General features: G+C 41.5%; 1 protein-coding gene across 1 annotated transcript in view; it reads right to left on the bottom strand.

The window, feature by feature from the left end:
- Positions 1-2,733: 2,733 nt before the first annotated feature.
- The window catches only part of ST6GAL2 (ST6 beta-galactosamide alpha-2,6-sialyltranferase 2), a 22,382-nt gene continuing 115 nt past the window's right edge, over positions 2,734-25,000 (bottom strand). The window contains 5 exon segments of the mRNA XM_009700927.1: positions 2,734-3,002; positions 16,208-16,382; positions 17,522-17,623; positions 20,830-20,927; positions 24,177-25,000. The exon segment at positions 24,177-25,000 is cut by the window's right edge and continues 22 nt beyond it. Of these exon segments, the coding sequence (XP_009699229.1) occupies positions 2,734-3,002; positions 16,208-16,382; positions 17,522-17,623; positions 20,830-20,927; positions 24,177-25,000 (1,468 nt within the window).

Raw genomic sequence — 25,000 nt, forward strand, 5'->3', positions numbered from 1 at the left:
GGTTAGCAGATCAGGCATGCTTGCACTTGTGCCAAAAACCAAAGGAGCACAAGACAAAGTAGGGGAGTAAAATCTCTTTAAGGAGCCACAAGGTGTTTGAGTAGGCAGACCAGTGAAACACCACAGTGGAAACCAGTGTTGGGAAGCCACGCCAGGGATATTTATTTTTTTTCCAGATGGGTCCCACAAGTTGGTCCTCCTCCTCCGTGAGCAAGCAAGCATTTGCAGCACAGCTCTGCGGCATCTTCTGAGATGCTGGTGCTACAGCACCCACATTTGCACTTGTGGAAGGAGCACTGACTGCCGTAGAAATCGGGATACAGCGAAGGAAAAATTTCTGCTGGGAGGGCTTGAGTGTGCACAGTCCAGTAAATTAAAAATAGACAGTTCATTTGATAACATCTCCGACTTGGTTCTGCATTGTTATTTAAATGATGTACTAAGTAGGTATGCTTAGCATTTGTTACATGAAAGTTTATAATTTGCCTTGTTCTGTACAACAGCTATGTTGATTATTCTGACAAATTACTGAGGGAATAATACAACATAATCCTGCTGTGGGTAGCTGAGTAATGCAGTTAGTATTTTTCTTCTTCGTGAAAATCAAAGTTAGAGGTTAGTGGTTGCAGACCAGTCACAGTGATACGCGTTTTTTTTCTTTTCAGAACTTGAGAATTTCCTGCTTATGGAAAAATAGCGTATTCACTAGTCCTACAAAGCTAATCAACTCCCTTCCTTTACCAGCACGTGGTAGCTAACCCAGCGTACAGGAGAGAGAATGTTTGATTGCACTGTTCAGACTTCATATGTTTTGAAAATCGAGTACGAAACATATGGAAAACTAGGTTAGTTCTATGTAGGTTATCTATTGTCCACATGATTAAATAACAGTATTAACTTTAAGAAGAAAAGTTGCTGCCATACATAACATTAAAAAGAAATCAGTATGTAATATAGCCAGAGTCTAAGGCTAATATGAGTAAAACCTATTCATTTTGACATGTACCAAAATGATTTATGGACATAAAATATGGACTATCCACACAACACAGAAGTACAGTTTTTAGATCATCTGGACATACTTTCTGTCAACAAGAGGAATCTTAAGAGGATCGTAAGCCCAAATTAAGAGACTACATGGAAAAAGGCGGCTAAGTCCTATGTAAGACATATATTCTTCACTTTTGAGGAAGGAAAATCATCAGACCCACAGAGCACAGTGAGAGAAAAAGGATTTTGTGATTATACTTACATTACTATTGAAGAGGAAATAGTCATTAATGTTGTTTGCAGTCTTTTGCTTAAGACAAAACACACAAAATACTTTCCACCACAACGACTCAGCTATTCTTTTCAGTGCCTCTTTGAGCTGTCTGCCTTTTTACGGAATGGACATGAGTAGGACATAGCTGTGCTTTTGTGTACATATGTTCCTGAAACTTACCCTAAAAAAAAGGGTACAAGTCATGGTGGGGGAAAAAAAAAACACTCAAAAACCAAAAAGAACATTAACCTCCTGACACTTGGAAAATCTGAAACTGAAGTCTTGGAAAATAATGTTATACAAGCAACCAGGCAGATTTTTAGAAGTGCCTTAGAGAATATTCTCATTGTGTGTTATGAAGGAAAATATCAAATTATCTCCATATGCAATCCGTAGTCACTTTTTTTGCAGGCATTACAGCTTCTCTGGGGTACAGTCTGTCAAATGTTAAATAAAAAATGCTGATATCCTCTTCTTTTTGTCAAAAAACTCCCTATACTTTCTTAACAGCAGTAACTTGCGAACAAGTGAGTTTGATTCAGATCCCAAAGAAATACCTAACTGATGTCTGTAATCCTGAATGCTATCTTTGCTGCAGAAAGGTGAGCTCCCTCTACACTTGCTTTCAGTGTGATGCGTGTGTGCTGCACAGACTCCCTTGGCTTTCTCTGGATCTTCTTTATCTGTGCAGACCATGGAAAGGCATCGTTTCCATCTCACACCCTCCTGATAGGCCTCCCAGGGAGAGTTTTTTTTCCTGAATGGGTTACAAATATGTTTGTTGCTTTCTTAAAAACCCGACATTTCTCTTTCCCCTCTGCTCTATGCAGTCAGTGTAAGCATGGGAGTCTGGCACCAAAAGTACATCCAGGATTTTAAGTGGTTTAGCTGTGTGTACAGCCATCTCCATCTGCACCGACTCCATAGCCACCATCCGGCTCCCTGTACAGTTGGAGACCTGTCAATGAGCCCGCATACGAACGGGAATTAACGTCTGCTCTAGTCAATGATGGCACAGCTCGGAGTAGCGATTACTTCATTCTTGGAGAGTATGAAAATCCCATGGAGCCATCAGAAACGCTGCATTGTGGCTGCTCTGCACACGAACAATAGCGGCTGTTGCACAATGTCAGGTTTGACAGTTAAATAAGTTCATTAAAAAAAAAGTTACAGTCTAGCATACGTGGCACAAGAGACCACTGACAAATTCTGACAGTCACACCCACAACAACACATTATATTTCTGCCTAAGTATGTCCTTTGCACCTTTCATGAGCTAAGCCTTTAACTATTTGCAAAGCGTAATAAATACTCAGGCTCAGAAAAGAAGTATTTCTCATGCCTGCTACTTAATTACAATTTATAGACTCAAGACTAGATTGGTCTAAGATACATTTTTCAAGTATTCTCTTCTTGTTTATAGTACGACAGTAGTACCTTATTGCACATTGTTTCTGAAGGACTCTCTTCTACAAGTGTGGGAAATGATTTCGTTCGGGGCACTTGACAGCTTTGAACCCTGGCAAAATGACTTTTCCCTTCCGATACAGATCATCCTGCAAACCTTTGTTCATCCTCTGCACCAACAGCTTCTCGTAGAGCAGTGGGTGGTAAGCCCCTAAGGTACAAGCTGCATCGTAGTAGAGTTCATGGTAGTGACACAGGTCGGTCTGTCGGACGGAAGGGATGTATTCGTACACGTGCACTTCGTTACACATGGACATCATGATGAGGATACCTGGAGCAGAAAAATGAAAACAAAAGTGAACCCCAGATTTCACTTTTCTCACAGAAATTTCCTTGCAATCATCCAGTCTGTTTTTCTTTCCTGCTCTCCTTTGCTGCTGCACGCCTTAAGTATTGCTTCTGTAAAATTAAAAGTGAACAGTTCCTTTTATTAGAGCAGCTTTCCCTTGTCCCTGATACATAAAGATTGCAATCCCTGTAGAGATGACAGGGTAGGACAACAATCATAAGGAAAGAATAAAAAGCCACCATCAGCCTCTTTGAGTGAGACGGGTGCTCTCTCCCACCTCCCCCCATTTACCCTGTCCTGTCCTCAGAACATCCCACACAAGAATCAGGGACCTCATGCAGCTGCATGCTACTTTTTTTGAGTCCACTGATCACTTTTCTGGGTTTTCTTGTATATTATCAAAATCTTGAAGCTATTTAGCAAGACAGACCAGGTCTTTACATTCGCTTGCAGAATACAGAACACAACACATAGACCCAGAGCAGTTGTCTTGGTGTTTCTAAGGAGCATTTCTTGGTACTTCTACCACTTCTACAACTAAACTCTGACCTGCCATGTACAGGACATATAAAAAAATTCCAGGTATGACCATTCTATCCTCCTCTGTGCTTTCGGATATCTGTATCTTGCAAATATTTACATACATATTAATCTTCAAGGCTATGAAGAATCTGACTGATTGCCCTTTCCTTTCTTGTACACCATGGCAACGGGAAATGGGTTGAAAGATGAGCCAGCATGACCCACATTTCTTCCCTTAACAACTTTTGGATGGTTCATTCAGATCCTTGGCAATATTAGGGTATCGGTGTACTCCTTGAAACATCTCCACCTTATTACCATGTTGGTCTTTCTTAGTCTGGAATTGAACCAATTCCACTTTTTCCATCCACTTGCTTCTCTCTAGGCGGAAAGGCATGACCAAGACGACAGCCTAAATACATGCAGAAGGGCATATAAAGAAACATCAGCCATGTACTGGTGGCACAAAAGCCCACAGCTTCTGACAGTTTTGTGAAGAGTCTCACGGAGAGAAGCTGAGGAAGGTGAATTACTTCTTAGAGCCGTACTGTCAAGTGGAAAAGCCCCTGACCGCCTCCTGCTCAGCAAGGAGGAATCCACAAAACACCAACCCGTTTTTTCCTGCCACATGTCAATGGCAGACTATCATCAGCACTGTCAATAGCGGCTAAGGCAGGCAATATGGAAATTAATGTCCTGTTTAAAGCCAGGCAAACGTTCACTTTGACCTTAGGTGCAGTCCTAAGACACTGTTACTCTCTGTAGCCCAATCATCAAAATGAAAACTAGACCAGATTCAGAAGGAAGATAGGTGGGCTTAGGCAAACTTTGTTTTCCTACAGCACAATTGTAAATCCATACTAACAGGAGGTCTTTATAGCTTTGAAACGAGAGAAATCTTACTGTTGCGGCTGCACATTTTCAAAGGGACCAATGTCAGATATCGATCAACAGCACTGTCTAAACTGCAATACTTTCACATCAATCACAGCTTCTGGGAGCCTCTTCTGTTTCACATAACCACATGAAAGGAAGATGACCAAGTAAGCCTTGGACACCTTTTTTTTTTAAGATTTCACTTAAAAAATAAAAATATATTAAAAATGTATTGAAGCACTTGTTGCACTACTGGTATCCCTCTTCGTTGAATATGACTGTCAGCTCTCAGAGCAGACAGCTGTATAATTCTGCTCACTTTACACTTACAAATGAGAACTGATGCAATTGTGTTTTTTTTTCTGTACAACAGCTTTGGAATCATAAAGCATCAAAGGTGTTTTGGGTAGATCTCACAAGTGAAATGAATTAACATAAAAAATTATTTTGGTTCGTTAATTAAGCAAAGCCATTTTCTGAAGTTTAGTTTGCAGTTTGGGAACACAGAGATTTCAATGGCTTGCTAATGAAAACAACCTTATGTTCTCCCTGCTGTGTATCATCAGATTATCAAAATGATTTTTTCCCTGCTTGATGTGTGAAGTAACTGAAAACCAATTACTTCTGTGATGAAATCTTCTTTTATCATAAATGAAAGTTTCTGAAAATGTTTTAGGTTTTCTACAGCTTTACACTTTACAGAGTCTATGGTCTTAGAAAAGCTAAGCATATCAATTTCAAAGGAAAAGTCTACAAATTTAAGTGAACTTTAGTCTTAAGCAGCAAGAAACATGGATTCATGGCAAAAAAAGATTTAATCCCTATTTGAGCAAAAAGTACAAGCTTAATAAACCGTGTTTCCTTGCCTCCAAGCTGTTACAGAGATGCTCTGAATTGCAGCCTGCCTAGCAACTATGTCTAGAATTGTTTGTTTGTTGTTTCAGTTTTACAAATGCTTTCGTCAGCTTTTCCACTGCCAACCTCCTTCCTCCACTGATGGAGAACCCACCTGCCACTCCAAGGTAACCGTTATCCAGCTGAATCAAAGGATGGATGGTGGAAACATGTGCAATAACGAACCACGTCCAGAAACAGACAGTAAAATGACTTCTCTCCTACACCCAGAGCCAAGCCCGGAGCCCGTTTCAAAAGCTGAACCAGCAATGTCTTAGGAAAATTGGCTCTGACGGAAAGTACAAGCCTTAACCAGAGCGTGTTTCATTTCGCTGCCACAGTACCCAGCTAACCTTAAAGTGAATAAAGGAACTTGCCATTTGTGTAATAGAAAAACTGTCAAAAACAAAACCTGGGACCATCTTATAATTCCCTTAATAACAGTAAAGATGGCCACATCACTGCAGGTGTGGTTCAATAATGACAATATTTTAAGCAGTATCATCGACTTTCCTGTAAATTAGTTAATGGCGCACTTAGAAGTGGTAAAGTTTTAGTTCTTAGTGATCTGTGGATCAATGTCCTCCAGAATCAATCTTAAAGGCAAGCTGGGCTATCTAGTTCAGCTCCTTGCCTTTCCTGCCTTGTTCCATCCAGTCCATGTCTTGGGATTTCAGATTAAGCTGCTCATAAATAACCATAATTTCTGACAGTCCACTCAAGTTTTTGCTCGTTCTGGGCAATGATGTTCTGAGGGAGGAAAGACAGTGAGTCGAGAGGCTAGTTTCTGAGGGGTAACAGCTAATTTATAGCACATTGTTGTGTTGAAGTCTAGGGTCAACAAACTGAAAGATGAGCTAAGACAACGAGGAGAGATTGCCACATACAGAGATGTCCCTGGGCTTGAGGCTTACCTGTCCTGGTGGAAATGGGAGCACTACTGAGACTTCCAGGCCTGGCGCACATGGCAAATGTTCAAACCCTACTCTGGGAAAAGTGGTGGTCAGTGCCAGACTTCTCTTTTAGCACCTCTAACACCATCAACCTCCAGTCAAAGAGACCAACGGTGCGCGACAACCAGCACTCCCGTCCCAACCACCTATGGACAAGATCCGCACTCAATCTACATGAATCCGAGGAGGTAGGTCCCTCCACTTAGCGGTCACAGACCCCCAATTCTCCCTTGGAATGATCTGCTCCTGCTGTTTTGTTCAAAACCAGAAGGCAGCATAGCACTATATTAAAAAAAAAAAGGGGTAGAAGGGGGGGAAGGCCAAAAAAAAAAAGAAAAAAAGCTCTGTTTGGAAAAGAAGCTGTTTTCTTTGTATGAATACAGTCCTCACTAAAATAGGGAATAAATGGGTTTATTTCTGACCTGTGCCTTACAGGATGTAAACCTCCCCTCCACAGGGGACAGCCCTAATGTTGTAGAGCTGTTACTGCAATCCAAGTTCACAAAAACCAGTAATTGAGCATCTTTACAAGAACAGCAGCAGTTTAGACCATGAGGACACTTGCACCAGTCCATGTACTAGGACATACTCAGTTTTCCTTCTGTTTACTTTCTAATGCCATGCCTGGCTTGTTTTTCTCAAGTTCCTAAAACATGGCTGCCAACAGAGCTCCCCAGGCTATGGGTGTCACGTTCCAGCCCATGTTTTTTAGTATCACTCTTTAACTCAATTTCTCTCTTTGCTTGGTGTTAAAAACATTGCAGTGAGCTACTGGCATCTCTGTCCAGCAGGTCTACGTGTGCCAAGCTGCCTGTATTTTCATCTACCTCACAACTCAGTTTCCCCATCTTCCCTTCTCTCCTCCCGTTACCTTCAGTGGTCTCGTAATTTCTTTGAAATTACCAATAAATTTTCGGAACTTACATGATCCCCAAAATATTTTTTACATTACATTTGAACTTTTATGTTTTGGATGCAATCTCAAAGATAAAGAAGAGGTGTGCACCTGACTGCCTATTGACTTGATCTTGCTTCTGTTAACCTGTTTTGCTTGCCAGTCTCTTTCTGTATTATCACTTCCTAGGTTTCTCGTCTGTGGCTGCATCTCTTTGTGTTTCCTCCCACACGTATTAACCTGTAGTTTCCAACTGTCCCTTGTTTACTTCTTTTCCCTGTGTTGCCCGCAGAGTACATGCCTCTCTACTTCTTTCTTTTGTCTATGTACTTTTCACATCACTGCCCGATTCAGTATCATCTGCAAGATTGTTTTGTATCTCAGCACTCCTCCACGATCATCAGCATCAGTATGAATGAAAACCACATTGTTTGATAGCCTGCAGAGTGAAGAATTTCCATATGCTAGACTTCCAACATTTGTCTTTGCTCACAGTCCTTAAGTTAGTTTTCAGTCAATGCACAATTACTACATATAAACCAGCACAGACTGGCTTACACACGACCTAAGGAGACATTAATGAGCATGATGAGATGGTCGTTATCCCAACACCTTACAGTCTGGCCAGAATTAATCTCACTGAGATGTTCATGCTCATCTCTGACCTAGCTGTTCTAAAGCACTCTTTATAAACAATGCAGGGGACAGGCATTTCTCGGGCACAGTTCATCTGTCTTATTTTAGATATCTACTTGAAGATGGGATGAAATGTTCCCTGCAAATGTTGTTCCTCTCCAGTGACTAGGCAGAGACTGAAAGTAAGAGTCTGGCTCTTGCTATCAAGCACCTTCTCCTCCACTATCCTAGGTCAGAAGTTTTTGGAGCTTCGTGAAAAAATAATGTAATTGGCTTTTCCACGAGCACTGTGAGAAGAAATGAAAACAAGGTGTGATTCATCTGACCAAGTCATAGAATCATAAAACCGTTTAGGTTGGAAAGGACCTTTAAATCCAACCGTAAACCTAGCACGGCCAAGTCCACCACTAAACCATGTTCCTAAGCACGACACCTACACGTCTTTTAAATGCCTCCAGGGATGGGGACTCCACCACTTCTCTGGGCAGCCTCTTCCAGTGCCTGACAACCCTTTTGGTGAAGAAATTCTTCCTAATATCCAATCTAAACCTCCCCTGGTGCAACTTGAGGCCATTGCCTCTTGTCCTACTGTGCCCACGGGTGCAGTTACCCACACCTGAGATAGGTATCACAGGCTCCTCTGCTGCCAGTAGAAGAAAGTGGGCACTTTTAGGAATCAGCGCATGTCTGCTCATCCCAGAGTAGACATTTAAAAATGGATCATACAAGTCATGCCCCAGAAGTTCCTGGTTTTTTCTGTTACTGTAGGAAGCCTGAGTGGCAGCAGGGATATCTGTACTGCACGAGTTCCACCTGCACTCCCAGCATGGGACGAAAATTTCAGATGTAGAGGGGAACACAGGTCTCAGCCATATGTAAGAGGTGCCCATTTTTTTTCTCTAATAGGCTGACTAACACAAATACAGACCTGCACCAGAGACATCTAGAGCTAGGTGGCATGAGTCCTGCTCTCTGACTGACCTAGCCATGGACCATAAACCAAAGTCAATTTTATGTGCAAGGATTAAGCTGGGGAGATGGCTTTTTTTTACACTCATAAGGATTAAGGTATGGGAATAGGAGTGAAAGCCGAGAATTACAAAATATTTAGGGAAGGCCAGAGGACATGCATCACTTAAGAAGTAAAACCTAAAAGGGAATGCCTCCAGGCTATCTATGGCATGGAAACATCAAGAAAGGGTAAAGTACTCCTTAGAATGAATGCCGATAGAAGTCCATGGGGCACAACACAGTCTGCTTTTCATCAGTGTGCCCTAAAAAAAGCTCAGTAAAAACGAGATTAACTAGATTAATTGGATTAATCTAGTAGTAGCAGTATTACTACCGTGCCAAGGGGATTGGTCAAGAACCTGTTAAGCTCCAGTACGAACCAGCAGAAATAGTGCCAGTCTGAGTGATGGCATTGCCGTGAGATCTGGATGGGAACACTGAGGGCAGCTCAGAGTCCCCTCAGAGCAGGGACAACTCTGAAGTTAGATCAGGTTGCTTGGGGTCCTCTCCAGCCCGAACTGAGTATCTCCAAGGATGGAAATGGAGCTGTGGAATCTTTTTGGAAGTTTACTGAAGCATGCAAAAATAATATTGTAGGTATTACTCTGAAACCAGCAAGCAGGTGCAAAAATGACCATCAGATCGGGTCTCTTCCAAGTCTGAGGCTTAAGCTTTAAAACTTTTAGATCTTAAATATCCAATCTAAATTTCATAGTAAGGAAAAAGGTCGGGGTATCTGGCATGATTTGAGCTTTGGCAAACATGACTGGTGCAACCATACATTCAAAATCACAACTGCAGATATTTCTGTATAGGCCACTCTAATTCTAATACCCTCGCTGGATTTTCAAAGGTCCCATTTGGATTACAATTGGGAAAATGGAAAAATGTAAAATAATTCCGCCTGTGTGGAGAAAAGTTTTATAGCAGGCCATTCAAAGGTGTGCTTTATGAACGTTTTATAGCTGAGTGGCAATGTTCCTGAATACCGCATTGGACCAAAAAAAGGATTGTGAGCACAGAATATTCTTTTAGGAATATTTTAAAATATATTATTCCAAAGAAATGATGTGGCTGTCAGAGAAACAGTCAACCTGAAAGTTTGTTATAACAGTACAATATTAGATGATAATAAAGTATTATGTATGTCAAAATATTATATATTAGTATTTCAAAATCCTTAAAAAGGTGTTTTGGGTTTTTTTTCCCTATTTGGCAGGTATCTATGGTGTCAGGAAGTATTGGGTATGGTTTAAACTCAGTCCAACTGGCACAAATAAACTCCTGAGCTTTTACAATCTGCGCTGAAAACATTTAAACCAGAATTAAATTAAGATTAAATTCCTTGCATGGGTGGTTTGTACAAATGAACATATACTATGGATTCTAATCAAAAGGAGAAAATGTTTTTCAATTTGTTCTTGGTAATTTTAATGACTCAAGAGGTTTTGAATTTCCAACATGCATCTTTTTGTAGAGTACAATTAGGCTTTGTCGTTAGCATCCTAATTTAAAAAGAATGTTCTCTAGTTTACAAGTAAATAAAATATAGTTTAAGATACCTGAATACAACAGATGCAGTATGAAAGCATCTAGAATAATAAGTGTAATTCAAACATTCAGCAAGAACTCAGCATCATTTTAACAAAATGTAAGAGATGCTGAAAACATTTAAATACACATAATCTGATTATTATACTCATAATGTGTCTCATTTCACACACACCACAAATTTAGTTACAGAAAAGAATTTAGCTAGACACACTAGGAAGTTGATGTTTGATAATCTGTGCACTTGAAAGCATTACAAATAAACATAAAGCATTTAGAACATATAGTTTTCCATATGTTAACCTACTTCTGCAGTCTCTCTTGATTCGATTTCAGGTACCACAGGAAAATCCGTCAGTCCTTGAAAGTGGGCTAAATGTACCTCAGTTATTCTTTGGAACATATAGTAAAAGTAGCTCTGGCTTTTTAAAATACTATGTTTCTGAAAAAGGGTTCTTTTACCTCTGTTTAGTCCATTAACTATGACAAATACTAACTACAAGAAAACCAAATATTTATTAAGGAATTTAATTGTCACCAAATGGCCCTGTGCCCAAACTTAATAAATTGTGCAATACTTGTCATCTTTGATGTATGGATACTCACATTATATAGTAGACCTAGAAAATGACATATTTGTCACTTCATGCTGAATGCAAAAAGCCGTACATTAATCACAATAATATATTCTGTAATATGAGCATAGACTGCAAAATGCTGACCAGTAATATCGTATTATTTTAAATGTTCTATTCAAATTTGGGTGATACACTAAAATAGTAAAGATTTTTTAACGTGATTTGGTGTGCTGTAAGACGAGAGTTTGCTCTTTTATCTCTGTATTTCAGGAAGCAGGAGATGCTCAAATTCCAGAAATTCTTCTAGAATAAGAAGAATTTAAAGCTTAGGTATTTGGAGGTGTTATTTATTTGTGTGGGAATACTTGAACAAAATTGAGCTGGAAAGAGTAAGCACTATTCTGTTCCTTCACCAACTGCTGGCAAACAGCTGAGTAAATAACAGTAATAAAGGCAACTCTTAATATGTTGAATTGTTTCTTTGAGTTCATGCAAGTGTATTTTTTCTAAGCAGAGCTGGAGATCAGCTGCATTCTTATATTCAACATGCTCTCTGAAGCCATTTTAAATGTAAGTTCTTAGTCATACAGTGATCTGCTAATGTTGCAGTGTAATGATAGTCTTGCTTGTACTATTGTCTCGATGCATGCAAATGAAGACTAAAATAATGTTATCAACTACTAATGACGCATAACTGTTAAATCTGTAATGTCAACTGTAAAGCCTCAAACAAGCCTTTCTTTCCCCCAACAATAAAGTAATCTGGGCTTAGTTATTGTTTTGGATTCAGTGGTTCATATGTTACACTAACAGCTACAACACACAGCAAAGGCTACCACCTACATGACAACCTAAAATATAAAAATCTACCTTGACCATGTTTTGATTTGAGAGTTAAAAAAAAATAATACCACAGTTAGAGCTTTCAAATAGCTTTGTAAAAAGACAAAAGCTGCTGGGTACAAGAAGGTATATAAATGTGAATTTCAAGTAAAAGCACCACTGAAGAGGTAAGCTAGCAAAGTGTACTGATGGACTATGGTAAGTAGGAATTCATAGTAAATCCATTTAGTAAACAATGGACAGGAGCAAAATCTTCATTAAAAAGCCTGTATATAATCTAGACATTATTAAAAAGCCCCCAAACTTTCTGAATGCTAATGTACTGTCCCATCCAATGCACACAGAATGCGGCTCTTGAGAAACTCAAGGGAACAGTTTTAGCCTTGGTCTTCAGATCACAAAAATGTAAGGTCAGAACTAGGTTGTTTACATGGGCAACCAAGGAGGGTAAAGGAACACTTTTCTTACAGCAGACTGGTAAAAACAGACAGTGCCGATTTATACACCATCAGCCTCAATTAAAAAGTAGCTTTGATATGTTCAAGAAGAGGGGAGGAAGACTGACTTCATATTTCACAGTGAAAAATGTATGAATACGAAGTGAAGAGGTAACATTTATTTCTGCTGCCAAAAGATAGGGCAAATCCTTCCCTAATAACAGTGACGTTTTCTGAAATTTCAATTTAGGATTTGCCAGTGGAATCCAAATCCAAGATTTGGTGGTTGGATGCTTACACTTCTGAGAAAAATGGAGTAGATCAAAGTCCAAGATGAGATGTAAATATATCAATACTCAGTTAGCAAACCCAATTTTCAGCCAAATGTGAACCAACAAATTTAACTGCAAAATCCACCATGGCAATTGCCTAATGCTAATGCAAGATGATGAGAATACTGTGCAGAGCTTTGTTTAAAAGCATGAAGGTGGCAGCTGCAAAAAATGATGCAAAAATATGCAAGAATCGGTTCTCAAAGCTCATCTAAGGATTAGATTAGGCAGACAAAGAGTAAATAATTTATAATGAGGAGTGACATTAGCTAAGCTGTGACATGCCACATAAGGCAAAGTTACAAGCCAGGGAAAGTCCACATTGGTGTCTCAGAAAACAAGCCAAAAAAACTCCCAGATTACCCTGGTGAACCTTTCCCCACAGAAAAAAACCAACAGTCTCTGTGTTTTCTTGGTCACTCTTCATAGCCTTTGAGCTAGAAAATACCACACCGAAGGGTGACTTGTCTGTGTCAAGTTAATCCTTCCGAAATATGGTATACCCCCAGAAGTGACACCTAATAAACAGGCTGCAATCTGACAGGCAATGAGCTCAGCCTACTTTCAATGATGTCCTGAACTTACACCCATCACTAGGTTAGGTAGCAAACAGCGTTAAAGGAATAACAAATTTAGCGGAAAAGGTTGTGGTCAGATGTGGGTCTGCATGTAGCCTGGCACCGGCAACAGATGAGAATTGGTGGTGGAGAAACCAGGGAACAGGTCCTACCTCTTCTCACCCTCTCATTCCCCTGAAGTCACAGCATGTGAGAAACTACCTCTTTCCCACAAATGACCCACTGGCCCCTTTTCCAAGAGATTTAATAATATCGCGACTTAAGTACTTTAAGACAGCTATTAATGATGTTAAAAGATTCCCCTGACAACAATCACTGCTGAAGGATGCAGACTCACTGCTGCAGAAGAACACCGTGAGAACACATTCCACCAAACATCCTCCCTTTGGGAAGACTCAGTTTCTTATAAATAGTGTTAAGCGGCAGAAGTAGGTACAATTGTCAGGTGAAAAATGTAATTACTGAAGAAACAGTCTAAGACTACCCTAAAACATTCCTGAAAGGAAATAGTCTGATGTTTCCATGTTTTAATTTATACATTTGTCCGACTTTCTAAACTGGGGCTACAGAGGGTTAAAAAGCTTGAAATAGAAGTGCTTCATTTGATCCAGAACCATTTTTTTTTTTACCTTTTCCATGTTACTGGCAGTAACAGCCATTTGAGGAACTGCTGCTCTTCCTCCACCAGTAACTGTAGCTCACAGAGGGCTGCCTCACTTTCTGCCGGTGGAAATACGGACAAACCAGATCCTTGCACAGAGTCTGCATTTGTTCTAATTGCAGAGCATTGCACACACACTTACAGTAAGTTATTTTAATAAAGTGATTAGAATCACTATGGTCCATGCTATAAAGTGCTTAGATTTAGGGATACGGGCCCTCTGCCTGTGAAAATCCGTACTCCCTATTTAACAACAGCCTATCTTCCTTCAAACAGCTGTTTTGAGCACAATGGTATTAGCAGCGTGGCCACTTAATAAACCATTTTCCCACATCTTCGTGAAATTAAGACACTCATATTTTATGATGGCCATCACTTATCCATTCTTTCTATTAATTTTATAGGAAATAATTTTACAGATTTTATAAGAATCAGGCAGAAGCTCAACATTCAGGATACACCTTTCATACAGGTGCACTCAGTTGGGGTTGCCAGCTTCAGTTCCAACTGGATTATTCGCTGCATGACTTGTTGAGAGATACCCGATCTGAAGTCCAACATGACTTTCAAGATTTCTGCCAAGCTGCATTGTATTTTTTATGCCTTATCTTGCCCTTTATGTTCACCTTTGACAATACGCAGTTGCTGCTTCTGTGCTGTCTCCCAGTTTACGCTACGTTACACGTGCAATGCATAGACATCCATTCAATAAGGTTACCAAAATAGGAAGCCTCTTCCAAATAAAATATTTAAAATGCATCTATCAGAACCGTAGCTAGTTATCATATGAGGTGGATATCACTCCCAATAAGCTTGTCTTACTGCTTTGTTTTCTTAAAGCTAATAATAGCATTACCAAAATGTCTAAGCATATCCTTTGGAAAAGAACAATATAAATAAAATTCCCAGTAGAGGAGAAGGAGGTGACTTTGCATCTGTACACACAGAGTATATTTACCTGTACAGCTTTTGCTGTTAATGTTTTTGCTTGTTTAATGATTGGTATTTTCAAAGCTTTCTCTGCTTGAAGGGTATTTTTTGTCAGTAACATTTAGATTTGGGGTTGAAGATTACTGTTCTATTCTTATAGGGAAATTAACTCAATTTCTTCAAAGAAAGCTTTTGAAGTGTTTCTTATATATGGTGGAAGTACAGATTGACAGCACAATAATCCTCTTCACTATTCTTACGATCAGCAGCTGTTAACCTATTTTTATCAATAACTTCATTACTCCAAGACATGCTTTTGCAAAATGTGAATGCAGCTGGTGAGATCATTCCACATGAGCTGTCTTCTCCTTACGAATTTTTACAAGCAGGTTCCAAAAATCTCACTTCAAGAAGTAACCAACTGCCAAGCCATCCTCCCCCAACACACAAGGCCACCTCTTCTTTCCACTCATGATCCAGCACCTCAGGTCATAGATGGGCATCTCCCAGACATCTTTACATCAGCCCTCCGAGAGCTTCAGCACCCTCCAAGGCCTTTGGTGGGCTCCACAATATCCTGGGATGCCACTACTGCGTACAGAGCCCAAGATAAGTGCTCAGAACTGGTTTTCCCATGTCAGATGCAATCTCTGGTATCTTCGCTTTCAGATTCAGAGAGAAAGAATAAAAAGAGCACTTTCTGACTGCAGCGAATACATAGACCAGTATCACAACGTGAAGGAGGAAAGGATGGAGATTCCAAAGTGGAAGACGGCATTTGGAGCTCTATTGCCCTCTGGGTCTCTAGAAGTATGAGCAAGGAAGACCCTGACTCAGCCTTGCTACTCTACTTGCATCTTTTAGACTTTCACGGTCAGGACCTGCTAGGCATCAGGTAAATCATTGTGCTGTATGAACTGTGGGCACAGTGCCAGATTCTCCCCCAAGAAATACTAAGAAAGGGCAAAAAAAATACAGTGAAACTCTATTCCTTCAAGTGTAAGGAGAAGAGGGATGCTTTGGGCACTTTCAGACCGAGCACTAGAAGCCATGGCAGGGGATGGGAAATCCCATTCCTTGACCCGTACAGGGAGCGCAGCCTGGCCCGTCAATGATTTCATCCTCCCTGTATGATCTGCCATATGCTTTCAATTGTCTGCTCTATGATCCCAACAAAGAACTTCAGAATTCAGTAGGTTCTCAGATAAATTAATATGGAATAATGCAAATTTCTCACAGATATATGTATGTTTTATAAATATAGTATGCATACTATGGATGTGCAGGGCAAGAAAGCAGAACATTAAATTCACCCAATTATTTTCTAGTTCTCATACTGTTTGTGTTTTAGCTAGTCATCGTTTCTGTACAGAGCACCTAGAACAAACAGTACATGTGTATGGACTTGATTGTCATGCAATGTACACATTTACAGTTCTTTATTTTTTTTAATCTAACATGTCTACTGGGCTCATCTTTGATGTACCTACCAATAAAACCTGAAGAAGGAGGGTTGGGCTGTATCTTCTCTTTAGTGTTCTCCTGAATGATGTCCCAGAGCTGCCATATAAACTTTGGATGAAGAATGTAAAACGGCTGGTTTGGATTCTTCCTGCGATGCTGTACGTAGGGAGTGAACAGATTGTAGTCTGGTTTCTTATACCACTGGGAAGGAAAAAGTAAGAATTTATTTCATCTTACAGTGTCAAATGTGTTTTGAACACTACACATACAATAACATGAACTAGTTTCATTTGGGTTCTTCAGAACAGAAGCAAGGGTAGCAAAGCAGCCTGCACTGGTGGATGCTTCTCCTAGAAAGCCAGTCCTCACTCTGGGCTATTCTGTTTCTTTCCTTCATACAGAGACTCCCAATAAACAATTCACTGCAGGGGGACAAGACAATCCCATCTCCCCCTCACAGGCCCGCGTTAACCAAGGGGTTCAAAGATCCTTGACAGAAGATGCAAGTGTTGGGGTGGACCTTCCTCTGAAAGTGTCCCTGTTCTTGATGAAGGCAGCAGCAGCACATGATGGAGGCTGACGGCAGGACGTGACAGGGGCTGACACCAGCCTGCGTAGGAGGCAGGCAGCCTCTGGCATCTGTTGCTAAGGGAATTCAACAGATGAAGGTTTACTTTCTACTTTGCAGCCTGCTCAGCTCTGCGCTCCCCCTGCCAAGAACCATCAGATCAACTGGTCCAGTGGAGCTGCAGCACCAGCCAAAGCAGAGACCCCCTCCAGTGACAACCAGATGGACGTCGGGGGCTTGCGGTGAGGGGGCGGACGGCGGGGCACAGATGGCTGTGGGGGAGTGGACACAAACGGGAGACTGGTGGGGAGGAGGCCTGAGAAGTGGGGAAGGCACCAAGAGAGATTTTCATTAGGGTGTTGTATTTTGTCTGGGAAGGAAGAGGGGAAGGTGGGGAAAAAAATGGATGCAATTCTTCACCTTTCCTGATAAAACCTCCTCCTGAAATCTAGTAATGTTCCCTCCTTGGCAAACACACAGAAAACTCACTGTTATGTGAAAACAGCAATATTTTATCAAACTCCATCATCCATCTATCCTAGCATCTCGGAGCAGTCCACTCCAGTACAAGTGCTGGCTACTAAAAAGCTTTTGACCAATAAACCAATTTCGACAAATTCATGCAGAAATAGCATTCCCTGCTCCTTAGATAAAGATAGACCTTGGGGTTCATTGTGACTAATGAGAACCAGGAGACTGCACTACTAAATACGTTCGTTTTCTCCAGTGCTTTCACACTGGCTGGGAAGAAAGGTCCAAGCAGACATCTTACCACGTTGAGATTTGCAGAGTAAGGGGCAGGATCCCAGGCTACTAAGATAACATCTTTGTACAAGGAGCTGTCGACGAAGTGATGGTTTGGATTGGTGAGAATCTGCAAACACAGATGCAAAGAATTGCACAGCGTTAAAAGCAAGCGGGATCCAGAAAAATGGCAAAATCCTTCTCTAAAATAAACAGTCCTCCCCATGCTGCTGTTTGTTCTGCTTTAATTCTGGTTGATTTTAAGCATCTTGTTTTGTTAAAAAAAACATATAAAAAAGAGCTTAGCCATAAACAGCACTCATGACAGTTTGAAGTAGCAGTACGCTGAATTACTCTCCATCTGTGAAGGATGTGATGGGACCACTTGAGATGCTGCATAATTGTATATCAACATTACTGTGTATTCCGGAACTGGAAAACCAAAGCTACGGTATTTCAGACCCCCTGCAGGATCCTCTTCTTAGACACCGAGCAGCTTTCTTTGAAGGGCTACAGACCCCAAGGACAATGTCTTTCCCTGCCTGCTGCTCCCCCCTTTTTGCTTGCTTTCTCATTTCAACAGCAAGTCAGTCTCATTTCAAGTAACCCCCAAAAAGGCAAATTAGACCACGACTGTAAAAGTTGGTATACCTAGAAAGATAATTCCAGGAACAGGCACGTGATAGGGCTATTTTTGAAGTAACTGTCATATTGCTCTGATCTACTCCTCTCATATAGCTCCCTCCCACATCTCCTGGTTCTTTGCCTGATCCTCCCACCCCACGGGAAGTTGGCTCATCCCTTCCCGGACCCTCCATGCTGAACCAGATCTCTCCAATCCCTGGTGCACCCAATCTCAGGGCAAGATTGAGCTGAATGATTTCAGCATTGGTTGAAACAGTGTGAATTTGGCTCCAGCTGTTAAACTAATCAACATTCCAGACAAATAAATTCATACTAATTTTCATTTCCCTTTAGGATCCAATGAGCCATATTTGATTATGCATATTTTTCTTTAGAAAAATAATATTGTTGCCATAGCAATATTCTTCCTACTATAAACTTTGAGCTTAACGACTTTTCATCAGCCTTCTACAACAAGAACAAAATTAGTCGTGCTGCCATCAGCATCCCCAACTCCATTTCTCAGCACAGTTTTCGCCTGAGAACGTAAACTCCTTTTTTGAGAGTACAGAGTAAACAGACCAAAAGGTCAAGCTTTTAAAAGCTCGGTTCCACAGTTATCACACAAAGGAGCTCTTACTCGCCTTTCAGTAAGCAAGAGTCCTTTGGAGGTGTTGTCCACACAAATTTCGCTCTTAGTGAGTCTGCATTCATATGTATGAGATGAGTTTCTTCTGGAATAACAATATCTGTTGTGGCTGCACTGGCTTCCTTCACATCCTTTAGGCTTTCACAGCAGAGAACACGAGGGAAGAAGAGGGGCCACAGCAGCCTTTTAATCAACTGAATGCAGGAATTTTCAACAGCAAGGAGGGAAGGAAGGTCACTAAACCTGTATGGGTAACCCACCCTCAGCACTGGTAGGGAAAACAACTTTTATCAAGTGGCCTGTGCAGATGTCACTCCTGGACAGGGGAAGGCCAGTTTCTCAGCAGGTGGCCAGAGCATCACAGGTGGCTTCTGATCTCTTCGAAGGAGCAGCAAGTTGGTGGGAATACGAACACTTGTGAGGAAGCCGTGTGAGCTGACCTAGCCTGAACTTTAGCCGTGCCCTGTTTTCTTGAGAGGCTTTGCGGAGAGCAAGCAATGTGCAGTGCAACAGAGAAGGCCACGGGACCCTCTGTTACCACCCGAGCAGGAGCATACCGCAGGACCACCCCAGCCCGCCGCGAGCGGCGGAGAGCAGCTAACTTAGCTGTTTAGTCTCTCTGAATCCACTGGTGAGCTAAAAAACCTCAGATCACTGCCTGGAGGCATTTCTCTCTTCTCCTACAGGGAGCCTACTGAGACTAGTCAACTAAATAAACTTTCTAGACCCTCCTCCTTGACCGGCACAGGAGTTCAGGCATGGTCAGCACCAGGATGTTTTGGCTAACATTAAAACAGAGAACAGTCAAAGAAAAGGAAAAAATCCCAACAAAACGCAAAAAGTTAAATAAATGACATTAACATCAATGTTCTCTGATACATCGATTACAGCACTAAAGCGAGAATAAGATATTTCTGCTTTATTCCTCTGAACCAAAAAAGGAGGCATATTTAAACCAGATCGCTTCAAAGATCTAGTCTGTCCTGCGAAGAATAAGATATTTCTGCTTTCTTCCTCTGAACCAAAGAAAGGAGGCATATTTAAACCAGATCACTTCAAAGATCTAGTCTGTCCTGCGGCCTCACAAACAGCTACAAAACGAGTGTGAAGGGAATGACAGTGAATAGCCCTCTCTGCAGTGGCAAAGAACATGAACTTAGAGAACATACCCACCAAGGATGGACTTTGCATGGACAGTCACTCAAAGAAGCAGCAGAATAAATGAATTCATAAGAACGACAGTAAAAGAAAATTGTGTTCTCATTCAGCAAGAATCAGTACGTATAGAGCTCGCTACATGGCCAACCATACTACTGGTGTTGACTAAGTAAACTCACCATTTCAATATGTCATAAAATTTCACAGTAATTCTTTGCTGTTTTCATAAAGAGGCTTGGTTTGCCCAAGACCAGAGTTCAGGCAAGAGTTTCTTCAAAACTGAAAAACCACTCTCAACCACCAGGTGTCACTGTAGCTCAAATGCACAATTTGTGGACACCCGTATGCAGAAAAATCCCATTTTCTGTTTCCATTCAGATGAACAAACTCACCTTACGTGTAATATCCAGTGTACACTGAAGTTTTTCACTGGTTCATTCCGAATTTTTAAAGAACGATGACCTGCCTAAAGTTATGTATTAAGACAACTCAGTTCCCATTTCTGTTGCCTTCCAGTGAGGAAATAATTGGGGAACTGGAGAATATGAAAAAAGAGCTTTGGGATCTCCACAGCCCAGGTTTTGTGAAGATCCCGGAGGCAGTGTGGTGAAGGTCTTCTGTACTGATGGCTCTGGCATCCTGCAGAGCCTTTACAGATGTAGGACACATGAGACACTTTACAAACCAATTCTTTGAAACAAGGATATTGAGTAACTACTGCAATCACTCTACACTGACAGCAGTGTGAACATACCTGTAAGGGAGAACTTCTACCAGCTCTACATCATGACTGTTAAATCACTAGCTGTTTCCCAGATTACCCAACCCTTTCTCAGAAGTTATTCATTTAATGTCATATTGTACAGAAGTGACATTGACTTGAATTCACAAAAGGAAGATCTTACCTGAGAGTTAATGATCCTCATGGTTGTTTTATTCCCAACATCTTTTTCATAGCCACGTGTTGGAGCAGAATTAAATCTTAGAACAGCATCATGAGAATCTGGGAGCATAAATGAGGGGGTAATTTGGTTTTCTTCGTAACAGAGAACACTAAAATAAAGTAAATTATCTAGACCAATGTAAAACTGACACATTTCTCCGAATCTTGATATTCTAAGGATGATAAACATTCTACTCTGTGCAAACAAAAATCTTCTTGCATCTGCCACACGTTACTAACATTATTAAAATCCACCGGAAAAAAGTTCTGAATCAGCTATTAATTTAGCTTGCAATACTTTAATATTTCTCTTAACTGGATAAACTTAGCGTGGGAAAGTTATTACTACGCCCAGTACGCACAATTGCTCGCTATTTCTATTGCAAAATTTACAAAGAATTACTCCATGCAAAAGCATGTTAACTGCAAGGACTTTTTGACAATCTGTTGACTGAGAACTGGGAATTGGGTCGGGAAATGGGAATTGTATGGTTCACAACTTAACTGAGAGGCAGAGTGCTACATTCCCAACGTTACCCATGCTGGTTCTTCATATCAAGACCAAAAACCTTTCCTTCACCATAAAACGTATCATCAGGAGGCAGCTTAAGACTGGTAATAGCTGTTTTTAAGTCAACTGATTTTAATCTTATTAAGTATTTGGAGATCACCATTTTAAAGATATAGAAAGTTTGGGGTTTGATCACAGATCCCTGTCACATCCTGATGATGCCAAAATACTTGGGTCTCTCATTAAACAGCAGGATCACGATGGGAGCGCTTGCTGTACTTGCACAGGATTTCCATACCCAGTTTCATTCAAAAACAATCGGATGGGTGGTGGGGAGGAGGGCAAAAGGCAGAACACAATATTTCTGCCTGCGTTTCTGACAGGAACACAGAAGATGGAGCTAAAGGCCTACGAAGAGAAAGGTCCTCTGCTGCCGCTTTCTTACGCCTTTTTTTCTCTTGGGAGGATAAATAGGGAAAGTCTTTTGCTTGCAGCAACTTCACCAACCAAGGCTGTACAGCCCATGGCCCAGAAACCAGAACTCATGCATGGGGTGTTCTTCCCCACTCCTAACGATGCTGACTTTGCCGTGCCTCTGTGGACATGGAGGTGCTCAGCACCAGTGCCAGGCTGACTCCATAGACCAGCACCGCCGGCTGCCCACGGTGCCTCCAAACCGGCAGATTTGGGAATAATAATACAAACAGATCACAGAATCACAGAATCGATTTGGCTGGAAGAGACCTCTGGGATCATCGAGTCCAGCCTTTGCCCTACCACCCCCATGCCAACCAGACCATGGCACTAAGTGCCACGTCCAGGCTTTTCTTAAACCCCTCCAGGGATGGGGACTCCACCACCTCCCTGGGCAGCCCATCCCAATGCCCAACGACCCTTTCTGTGAAGAAATGCCTCCTCATTTCTAGCCTGAACTTCCCCTGGCGCAGTTTCAGACAGACGCTGGAGCTTCCATTTGCCATTTTAAGTGGGAAACAGTGTCACGATGTGTCCGATACATCAGCACTTCCCAGGAGCCGCACTGACCGCTAAGACCCACAGATTTGCACCAGGTCCCTCCGGGACGGCTGTAAGCGGTCAGTTGGGCCCCCCCTGTTCTGGGCCAAATTCTCTGCTCAGTCACAAAGTACCTGCCATGGCCTGGAAGACACTTTGAAAAAAATCTTCTGTGTCTCCTGCTGCCCCCCACAATTACCCCTCCAACAAGTACGAGGAGATCTGAAACTTCTGTGTAGGCCTTACCAAACAGCATCTCCTCCCTTTAGGTGGCATCAGATGACAATTTCCAAATTAAATCAAAAGCTCTTCCTTGGAGAATGGCATAAGCTTTCTGTGCCCAGAGTGTTCCCAAGAAAACGGGTACACCCAGGAGGACAGGGGCCCCAAGTACCACGTCAAGCACCAAAGTCCACACCTGGGCTGCACCTGAGTGTGCAAATATGTCATGATGCAGGCTATAATATGTGATTACGTAAATACGTCACAATCTGCTATGGATTCTCCAGTACAGCACTAATCCATACTGGTGTAAGATTTTGTTTCAGCCAAGGATAACACATTGGAGAAAGGAGGAACTGTTAAGCTTTTTCACCCCGAAGATTTCTAAATCAGTAGGGCTTCCTGTGAATTTGGGGGTTACCCTGGTGTGATTTTAGCTGTGTGTCAGCTGGGCACCCACGCTGGGCTGAAAGCCTATTAGAGTCGTTTGATAATGATAGCAGCTCTAATATATCCCAGAGATTTAAAGGAAATCTATCTGTGTCAAGGAGATGATACAGTGCAATGAAGCAAGTATTGGGATGTGAAGTCCTGGAAGATGGGAGGATTAATGAGTGAACATCAAAAGGTTTTTACAGAGAGCTGAAGGAGATAACTCTTCTTGCTCCAGAAACAAGTTTGAGACATACATTTCATCCTTCTCTCAGCGCTCTTAGCATACTGCACGTGTACTACCAAAATGAAGAAGTACTGAGATGTTAACACGAGCAGTAGCACTCATTTTTGAAAAGAAAAAAATAAAACTGACCTGGATTAGTTTTATGGCTCCACAATCCTTTCCTGAACAGCTACCGCAAAACTCCCACCTGCAAGTGGGGAATTCTGTGTGACGCTGACGTCTCGGCACACCTGCAACCTCACTGACTCAGTGCAGCAATGGAAAAACAATGGGCAAGATACTTGAACTCATTGAAATTCACTCTTGGAAAAGAGGTCAGGGAACTTGACCTCAGCACATGAAGCTACTCAAGGGTCTGAATTCTCTATGTCTGTGAACTCAAAACGTGCAAGAGATGAAGAGGATGCTTTACTACTTCTTGGCATGGAGACAAAGTTCAGTCTGGGATAGCAATACAACAAGCAGCTTCTCTATGAGCCACTACAAAGTACTGACAGGTACAACACAGCTTTGCAGAATAAAACCTGAGCATGGCTCTAATCTGCTGAAGAAATAAACACATGCTGCAGCAAAATGTCAAATATGGCAGATCTCGTGAAACCAGTGCCTCCTTTATACTACAAGCTGTAATAAGATAAAAAGGCATCGCTGTTTTCTTTAAATCAAATTACGACTGCAGGTCTGATTTTCCTTTCAGTTATATTGTCCTGAAAGGGAACAGCGTCACTGGAGTCCATAAGCTCAGGTTCACGTAACACTGGTGAGACAGAACAGCCAGACTTCACAGACCTATGCTTGAGAAGAACGAACCTTTTGAAAGACAAACATGAGCACACACACACACGTACATTTATATGCACAGGAACAGATGTGTTTCACCCACCTATTTCATCCCCTAGAGAGGAGTTCAGTATTGCACCAGCAGACATAACGACGGCACAGCTCCCAAAGCCATGTGTATACAATTTGCCCAGTGGAATTTGGGGAACGTGCTTTTCCCACCCAAGAGTGGAGAAAGGAGCCTCCTTGCCATCTATTGTTTTCACATTCACCCTTTCTTTTAGCTCACAGAATAGCTGGTCTCCTGTCAACTTGGAGTTTCGTTTCCCCTTGAACCGCACCCCATGCTTATTGGTGCTCAAATAATCTTTCATTGCCTTCTGCAGTCGAGGGTTTAGCATCTTGGAAGAGACATCCCCTTTCCAAAGCTTGTAAAGAAAGGATTTCGACATTGTAGAATATAGCCCATCCCAGTCATCAGATTCATCAAGCATCTGGCTTCTCCTGTGTTTTGTGCTCCTTCTCCTCATTCTTCTCCGATGGCTCCAGTTGTTCTGTAAAATATTTACTTTTGGATTATCCTCATCGGCTGAGATGAATTTTGCTATCTCTTGAAGGTGGTTGTGTGACCGAGGCTGACCAGCAGCAAATAAATAATCGTCATTCACTTGGTAGAAAGCACTTTTTGATTTTCTTCCTATCTGGGATGGAAAAAACTCATCTTCATTTCTGAAAGCATCTTCCAAATCAGTCCATTTCTTAATACTTCCAGTCCCCGATTTAAATGTACCTAAGAGATCTTCATTAAGAAGTACCTCATTCCCATCGATGGTTTCAGAGAATGATGGATCGTGAATGGCTCCCATGATGACTCTCTGCTTGCCCTGAAGGGGCAGAAGCCTCTTCGTTTCAATGTAAGAGAAGGAA

Source organism: Cariama cristata, unplaced genomic scaffold, assembly GCF_000690535.1.
Source record: "Cariama cristata isolate BGI_N322 unplaced genomic scaffold, ASM69053v1 scaffold5910, whole genome shotgun sequence".
Taxonomy (NCBI): domain Eukaryota; kingdom Metazoa; phylum Chordata; class Aves; order Cariamiformes; family Cariamidae; genus Cariama; species Cariama cristata.